At 38.0% G+C, this 9,430-nt stretch overlaps 2 protein-coding genes across 2 annotated transcripts; one reads left to right on the top strand and one right to left on the bottom strand.

Annotated features, from left to right (window-relative positions):
* Positions 1-1,040, bottom strand: C922_05329 (hypothetical protein; the record flags this gene model as incomplete). Its single annotated transcript, XM_008820900.1, has 2 exons — positions 1-450; positions 600-1,040. The coding sequence occupies 2 exons, from the start codon at positions 1,038-1,040 to the stop codon at positions 1-3; spliced, it is 891 nt and encodes a 296-aa protein (XP_008819122.1).
* A 4,745-nt stretch (positions 1,041-5,785) lies between these two features.
* Positions 5,786-8,771, top strand: C922_05328 (hypothetical protein; the record flags this gene model as incomplete). The annotated part of the gene is made up of 3 exons (XM_008820899.1): positions 5,786-5,978; positions 7,265-7,707; positions 7,818-8,771. The coding sequence occupies 3 exons, from the start codon at positions 5,786-5,788 to the stop codon at positions 8,769-8,771; spliced, it is 1,590 nt and encodes a 529-aa protein (XP_008819121.1).
* Positions 8,772-9,430: the final 659 nt, after the last annotated feature.

Below are 9,430 nucleotides of genomic sequence, written 5' to 3'. Positions count from 1 at the left end.
TCACTTTGCCCATCTTCTCAACAACAACATTTCCTTTATGATCTTTTCACTTAGTAAGAGTCTGGTTGTTCCCATTTCAATTTTTATCCTTTTTTCCTTCAACGTCCGTAAGTGTCTTGAAATTGGTATCATATAATGAGGGATTAAACAAGATATTCCCAGTTCCATTACCACAAGAGGTAAAGTCAAGCTGTTATACACCTGATTCGGTAAAAGTAGGATTTTGAGAAATATATGAATTTTTCGCTTTCCTAAGCTTTTCTTTCCTGTTCTTATTCTTTTCTCTGAATCACGCCTATGGGAATTTTTGTTTCGGGCTCCTCTCCCGGAGCCTCCTCTTTCAATGTCATTACCTGTCTCATTTTCATCTGCATTATCGTGTTCCTCGTTTCCGGGCTTAGTACACAGGAAGTCACACACTTTATCGTAGCAATTTCCTAGGACGGTGTCCTATCACGGAATAAAAAGTGAAATATTTATGTAATGTTCTTTACTTATTGAGAGTGTAATTTAGATTTGTATACAATGAAAGAGCAGAAAAGGAAAAGGGAAAGGAGCAACGATGTGTGAGTACATCACCCAAGTGGCATTTAACTTACGTCGTATAAAAACGCTGCGATGCGCATTATCATTAGGAGTAACAAAAAGAGAAAAAGCAGAGTGAACATATTTAGTGTCAAACATATTTCTTGTGAGCTTCCTCCAAGTAGAACATTGTGCGTAGTACTGCTATTTGTTCCATTATGAATAATGGGAACACTCTGTGTGTGTGCAGCTGATAAAGATTGGAGGGGTGAGGATTCATTTCCAGAGAAGGAAGAAGTTACAATTCCTACCACACCGGTGATAGCGTCATTGACGCCGTTTACAACACTCTCTACAATTGGGCTGGTAGCGGTAGTTGATACTTGGTTCCTTTCCCCTTTGGATGTAAAGGAATCAATAATAGTGGCTAAGGGTGTTGAATTGGGAGCAAAAGTTGTCACCTGTGTATCATTCCCATCAAGCATTTCCCGTAGGAAGCTTGTTTCATTGTTCATTTTGCTCGGTGCGCTAATGTTTCTATAACAATGAATTGGAATATCTGTCAGGTGCCAGTTTCAGGCCGCCTCCAAAAAAAAGAAAACTATTTCGTGAAATGTAAAAAAGTGAAGAAGTTGTTGTATAGGGTTCTGTTCTAATTTTCTGGTAACATTTAAAGAAGAACACTTAAAGAAAAAATATGTAAAGTGTGTAATTCTGTTTAGTCATATTGTGTCCATTTTGAAACATTTTGAATATGTTGCATTCTCTGGAAAAAAGGAATCATGACAAAGTAACGTGGAGTTATTTTTGCAAAGTGGAATATATTTTTCCTCTTTTTCTCCTTCTTCTTTTTTCTTTCTTTTGCCACATCTGTTCTTTTATAAAATTTGTAAAGTGATAAAGTCCCCCTTTTGAAGAAAAACAAATTAAGCCACAATCAATGTGGTCTTAAATTTTAAAAATAGGAATGTGTACAATCTGGGATGCTCGGGAACGGCGAAATGGAAAAAGTAAGCTGTAGTACTCTTGAAGGGGCCGTATAGGAATGGTTTCATTCTTCGGTCATAAAAGGAAGAAGGATTCTCACTTTATTAATTTCTGGGTTACTATTGTATTTCTGTTCATCTGTTCTTTTGGGGCTTCCCACATGTTCATTTTGGCCATACGCTTAAAGGGCATAATATTTTTCTCTTTTCCACGTCATCTTCTGAATGTGCGAAGTAATTATCCCTCATCTCGGCCTCTTTCAGTGTTTACCATTTTAACGAGGAAATGTGACAGCTGTATTTTTTAAACTCACAGCGCTGATATTGTACTTGTTTACGTTGAGAAAAGTACCCTTCTTCTTAATTCGAATGATTTTTTCGCCTGGATAGTTGCACGAATAGATAAAATCCACTGTTTCTATATCATCATAGTCAAAGGGCAAAATTGTGTGCATCGAAATTGACCCTAAGATATGCGTTCATTTAAGGCCCAGGGGGATGAAGGAAATAATGTATTTGTGCCAGGAGCGGGGGGAAGTAGAATCTGCTGCAAGCCATCGAGACGTGTTGTAAAGTTTTAGCGCCCGACCCCCGACTCTAGGTAGCATACAGGATAGTGAATAGAAGAAAGCGGACATGGGGGTAGATGCATATTATAATCATGTGCTTGAATTTGTCTCCTTTATTTTTTTTTTCTTCCTTTTTACTCATATCTTACTCGTTCAGATGTCACCGGGAAAAAAGGGCGAGGAATTAGTCGGGAGTCCCTTTAACTGGCATCCAAGTAATCCCCATTTTTACATGTCCAAAAGACATAAAGAATAAACCAGGGAATCATGTTAATTGATATTCACATTCAGGAAGAGGGAGAAATCCGCAAACGTTTAAAATTATCAAGAAGCTTCAGAGAATTATAAAAGATTCAAGCTTTATAGGAAGCCTATGGAAGGAAGTACATATCTTAATGAACAAGGGGGCATCTGTTCCAAGATGCGCTGAGCACATGGCCGATGAGATTTGGGAAGTTCACCCATGGTAATGATATTATTAGACACGAGAAAGAAGGAAACTTTAATCTTATTCCCCATCTTCAGCATTTCTTAAGGCCCTGTTTAGCTCCATGCCATATATTTGATAGGGAAGAAGAGAATTAAATAGGTTGGAATAGATGTTTACACATTAGATTCGGCGCTTTTGAAATATAAACGCCATCGGCATGTCCATTTGAGAACTTTGAGAATGAGTGATATATGCTAAACAGGTAGATCTGAATTCTTTCTAACAAAGGGTTGATCTGAGTATAAATTAAACTACTCCCAAAGGAGAGGAGTATAAAGGAATCTAATGGATAACCATCATATGTACATTTTTTTTCAATTGACCAATATGGCCACGTGTGCGTAGAAACACCTTGCGGATTCACATACTTCTTCCGATATACAGATATGTACTGATTCTTTTTATTGGGATATAGGAGACGTTATGGGATCTTTTCCGAATTCGTTCCCCTTTTCCCTTTAGAGTTCCTTTGCGGAAGATGTACGTGAAAAGAAAGGAAAATGATCGTATCGATATTTTTATGCTATAGTCCTTCGCTTTGTCAAAAGCTGTTCAAAATGGGAAGAAATGAGTTTGTGATCTTTTAGTACCTATTTTATAAAAACGGAAAAAGGGAGTCCATGGTAGGGATACCAACCTACATATGTATCCTCTAATGATTCAATTAGACAAGGAAAAGTAAGGAAATGAGCTAAAGAAAACAATTTATAGAATCCAGTATTCCTCCATTTTTCCAAATGTTTCCCTCAATAAGGGATTAAAATGATTAATGTTAATGTGGGCGTTGCCGAATAGAGACATCTGAATGTAAAAGAATTATGTATTTCTCTTTTCATTCTAATTGGGGATTTTATCCCTTGAATACGATATAGAAGCACCTTTGGACGGTTACGAATGTGCACATTTACACATGTGCGAATTTCCCCATTTTAATTCTTCTTTCCGTTTTCCTTCTTTTTCTCTTATTTTTTCCTTAAGCTTAGAGTTACAATAGCGGCTGTTCAATCAAGAGATATATGCAACAAAGAATAATAAGTAGGCGTCTTGAATTTTAACCCGTCCTTGATGCAAGAGGAAGTTATTTTGTCCAGGGCTTCAACTTGATACTCCATGACATCAGGATTAGTATTCTCAGGGTAACGAGAATTTTATAGGTTTATGAAGCAAGAGAATATTCCTGAATAAAATGATAGGATTCCTAGGCTACTATATTTCCGAGATCTATTAAGCGCGTCCGTCAAGGAATGAACACTGTGATAATTTTCCCGTATGAAAGACAGGTCGCATTACTGGGCCTTTTCCGCTACACAGAATTCACTTCTGGCAAGTGAATTCCGCTCTTTTTACTTTCCAAGAAGTCAGCAGGAGGGGCATCATTTTCCACAACAGCTGTTTACCCAACATCTGTGGGAATATTATAATTACCCCATAAGTAACTAAGAGTTATTTCATATTAAATATTTTTTCCTTATATTATAATCTTTTTCTACTACCATGACATCGGAGGATTCACAGCTTTCGGAAGTTTCGGGTGTGTCGCCGCTTTCGCCCCTTTTGACTCTTTCCGACGTTTTGCCTTTTTCGAAACGCATATTCATCTTTAGTCCTAATCACGTGACCTAACACGAAATTTCTTTTATTTTTGTGAAGCCGTAATAGTCAATCTCCAATTATACCCATAATCTGGATTCTGAGTAATTCTGGCTTCTTTTTCTTCTTTGTTTCTACACTCCGTAAACGTTGTCATGGGATAGATTTCTGTTTTGAAGCTGCTTGGAATGGGGAAGGACTCTTCTGTCACACCTTTTTTCATTTTGTACATTTCATTAAAAAACAGCACACTTCGTTAGACTAATAAAATAAGAAAGAAGGACAAGATGGAGGCGAAATTATCAGAGAACGATGTTCCTTCACTTGAGGAGTGGATACTTGTTTTTCTTGGTTTTCCTTACCTCATTAGGGACTCGGATAAGGACGAAGTATATGTGATACACAGAAGGAGTAACTTGTGATGTGTACAACATTAGGAATAACCAGGAAGAAAGAAAGGAGAAGAAAAAATACAACCAGCGGGTGGAATTCAATTAATTGTGAGAAATAAAGGTTCACTATGAACAGGTTTTTCCAGCAAAAGGTTTACGTCGCATGGAGTTATCTGGATCAATACCATGTTTTTTCATGTTTGAAATATTAGCATTATTTCATTTTTTACCTCTTCAAAGTCAGTTATTGAGTTCAGTAAGTTATCATCACCTGAATCAGTGAAGAATTAGAATTTCTGATCTGTTTTATAGGAATGGAGGAACAAATAGCACAGTTAGCGTAGCTCGTTCAATATTGAATAAATTTTGCCTGAAGAATTTTTTTTTAGTCAGCTTTTTATGAATTTGATTTGTAGTTACCATCCTCCCGGAGTACGCATAGTTTGGAACCTTTGTGTTTTTATATTTTTCCTAAATGGATAAATTGAGAAGGATGATATTAAAGAAAACAAGGTTTCCATAGAAGGAAGAAACAAACAGATGCATAGGAAACCTAGAAAACATCTTGAATACCCTGGAGAAATAGGAAGAAGATTATTAAGAGTATCAGCACACACAAAAATGGACATGAACAGAAACAATACTGAGATCGGGGAAGAAAGATAGGGAAAATAATAGTGCCCATCATCACAATGAAGCGGAAGACAGAGAATAAGGGCGAGTGGGTAAAAGAAACATGGGAAGACGGAAGAAAAAGGAAAGGAGGAGCGAGGAAAAAGAAACGGAAGGAAGGAAAAGAGTAAGCGGATACCTAAAAGGGAAAAGGAAACTACAGAATAGGAGATTGATTTAAACATACGGATATAAAGAATGCAACTGATAGAACAACCCCCCATGCAGCTAATGTAAAGCACAGAAAGAACGCAAGACCTGGGAACCAATGATATAGAAGGAACCTTAAAAAGGAGAAGAATACTGGAGCCTGATATAAGGAGAGATAGAAGGTCACAAATATCTGAAACGAAGTGTAATGAACTAAGCACATGCACATACAGGAGAAACCTTTGACAAGAAAAAAAGCGGAGCCCCTAAAATATAGGAAGGAAAAGAACAACATATTATACAAGACATAGATATATCGGGACGGGGCATTAATAGAATAGAAACAATTCGTCAAACATAAATTAGAAAAATTAGAAAAGAAACCGAAACACGAAGAAATCGCTCCTTTCCATGAGTGGAAGAAGCATCAGATGGAAAACAGGCACCACAAGAAATAGAAATCCTAAGGACACAACAGGAGAAGGACGAAACGAAGAATACGAAGAGCAGCTAGTGAAGGCAAGAAGGAATGGGCGGCTGTATTGGGGGAAAACAGCTACGAAGAGAGAAAGGTTACAGAAAAGGGAATACAACAAGAACGAAAGTTACCTAAGAAGGAGGAACTGAGTTACTTACACCACGGAGAAAGGAACATGAACAGATTACTGAAGGCGCTAAGAAAAATTCTCACATGCACTCGATACACATGTCAAGAGTGGGCATCCTTTCTAGACCATTAGTGGAAAATATGAATGGACTTTTTAAAACTAAAGAGGTATCTTCGGACATAGGTTTCCCATTTGTTTAATACTTAACCAATTGTATATGCAGTTCTAAAAAGGGTACTGATACAGGATCTGTCACGAGTCCGTTCTGTAATTATCATCTGCAGTAATTCCATACACTCGGCAAGGATCATAACATAGGGATGGATATGAAATTAGCAGATGAAGCCGCAGAGGATAAATCCAAGTTTCATGTCGATGATTAAAATTTCTTTTCTAAAGTAATGCTAATTTATAAGTAAGACTTCTAAACTGGGGGAACATAAAGGATGGGGACAATTTTGGGCAATCAAATTCATTGAAAAAATTAACATTCCGAACCCGGGGCCAGGAGGAAGGAAGAAAATTAAAAAATTGATAAGAAGTCTAATAAATACGATGTATATATGATAACAGACTAGCAACTTGAAATTGTACACGGATCTTATAAGGAATTGTAGAACTTTCTAGACATGGTAAACTTAGAGGAAAGAATAGGGTCATTACAGAGAAGGAAACACAGGTAATTTTTATACTTCCCATTGTATTATGGAAGAATTGAGTGTTTCAAACTGAAAGATTCTATTTTTTGTGGGCTCGGTTCCCGCTACAATAGGCAGTTCCATTGCAGAAATACATCTATAATATTACAATTTCTATAATAGCACATTATTACCAGTAATAATATCAGCAAGAAAAATAAAAAGATATTTTTTTACGTGATTATAGGAAAAGGAAGAGGAGAAATATTAGGAACCGATGCCAGATATATACACCAAAATATGGCGGTATGGACATTGTTCCATATTTATTAGGAATATTTTAAATTATGACCATATTTCACCGCGAACCCCCCTCGAACAGATAAACGAACGAGAAGATAATTGTGTGTTCATTAAATGGAAGAGCAGTTTGATAGATTGATAGAATAAGCAGCAACGAATAATCATACCGGCATTTGATATATTTGTGGTGCATTAATTCAGAAAAGATTTATTATAAATTGTCAACATGTAATTTTAGCATTCGTGCATGTCAGCAGGTAACATTAATGCAGATACATTTAGAAATATTCAGGCCAGTGTCAGGCGTGCATAGATTCACGAAAAAAATAAATTTCGTGAAGGTCTTGACGAAGTCAGCCATCATGGAAGGCATATAAGAAAGATAGAAGACGCATTGGATATAATAGAAGAGAACAAAGACAAGATAAAAAGCACCGTGGAACACGCCAGGGACCTGGCACGGAATAAGAGCAGAGAATCAATGAAGAAAAGACAAATGGCACTGAAAACTATGCATTTGGCCATGAATTCAGGAAATTCGAAAGAGCGTCATATAAGCCGGATATTTGCGAATAACCACCTAGATGAAGCACTCCGGGCCGAAAGAATAATTGGGATTGCTGCGCAGTTGAGTGAAGATATGGTAAATCTGTATGGTGCAGTCAGGAAAACCAAGCGAGCTACAGACATCGCCGCCCAACAGAAAAGCAAATTGCTGAATTATCAAAAGTGCATGAGCTGCAAAAGAATGACGAAAAGGAAGAAACCAAGAAAAAACGAACACGTATATTTAAGACTCACTACGGGCCTCGTGGGCAGCACAAATGGTACATGAAAGATAATGCCATTATTAATACAGCGAGAGGACCAGCATGCGCTTCCAAGACTGCGCAGGATATAGATGGCAAGATGAAAACCATATCCAATCAAAAAGCAAATGAACTGAATCCACAGAGGAACTCCGTAGTGGAGATATATAATAACAAGAAGGAGCAGGAATTGCAGGAAGATATAAAGAATACGATAATACTCCTACACAAAGAAGCCGAAGAAACAGGTGCCATTGCAGCATATCTATTAGCAGAGAAAGCTGCTATAGAGGGACAGATGATACTGGAACAGATAAAGGAAGCACAGAAGGTGGCCTTACAGGACATGAATGACACGATCAAAGAACAGCAGAAAAAGCAATACATGGAGGAAGCCTTGCCAGAGGCACAAGAAAATGAGGAATTCGCTGACGAGGCAAGGAAGGAAGCAGAGAGTGCTTTAGTGGCTACAACATTAGAGAAGAAGAGAGAAGGACATAATATGACGAAGTACATGAGTGACCAGGCTATAGAGGGAAGGAACAGAGTAGAATATAAATTATTACAGATAAGGCAGCAGGATTTTTTAGAGAAGACACCAGTATCGTGGGAAAACAAAGAAGTGATAAAGGACGTCCATGAATCAGTGCTTCCAGAGGACGACCACGACGAAGCAGAATGGTATGGAGGATGGTGGGAAGAAGACAAAGACAATCTGGAAAATGATATAGACGAAATAGTCAAGGAGGAATCCCCAGAAGTAGACGGACACATAACAGAGGACTACATAGGAAAAATACAGGGACCCCAAGTTGTACAGGAGGTGGGGATGAAAACTCCAGACGCAGGAAGCCAAGTAGAAGAGCGGAATGATGAGCAACAGGAGGAGGAGGCTCGAGCAGATGAAATACTAGAAGGGTCGACAACAGGAGGATATCCCAAAGAGAAAGATTCACCCGAGGGGGAACAGGAAGCAGGTAATGGAACTGTGTTACCTTACATCCCTTATGTGCCGAGTCGAGATGGGGTGATAGAATAGGATAGGGATATGGCGTCATTTTTGGCGAATAAGGACGAAGAGTGGACACCGACACAGAAGAATAGGGAGGAGTAGAATGTGTACGGGGCGAGATACTGGGATGGGAATATGCGGAAGGGGCACCCATTAGAAGTAATAAAATCCGGGATTTGGAATAAAATTTAGATCGGGGGTTAGGTTTAGGGTTCGCGATAAATGGTTCGCGGTTGAGGTTCGACGTCTTAGATTCAACGTATGTCGTTCAGGTTTACGGTTTAACTTTATGGTTGTTCAATTTAAACGAAGCCATTCATTGATCCAGATTTATCTGAATGGATCACTATCGTGAGGAAGCCATAGCTGCATAATACCTATCTACGTATATGAAACATTAATACATAGAGGGGACACTTATTTGAAGGATAATTATATATATAGGAATGATGGATCCCCTGAGGAACATTATTATCTGAACAATACAGATGTCACTGCACTCTTCTGTATGGAGTATCTAGAATATAACATCAACTGTTCAGAAACATGGACAGATGTGCAAAGTTAAAAATACACGTATTTGTCGGAAATAATTATTTCAGAAGGGTTCCTCACTCTGCATTAGGAATCTATTAATAGTACTAATGTCAGTTGCATACTGTCATCTGTAGGATAACACCATCCCC

The sequence above is a fragment of the Plasmodium inui genome (genome assembly GCF_000524495.1).
Source record: "Plasmodium inui San Antonio 1 unplaced genomic scaffold supercont1.57, whole genome shotgun sequence".
Classification (NCBI taxonomy): domain Eukaryota; phylum Apicomplexa; class Aconoidasida; order Haemosporida; family Plasmodiidae; genus Plasmodium; species Plasmodium inui.
Note: the sequence above shows the minus strand (reverse complement) of the source record. Positions and strands in the feature narration are given on the sequence as shown.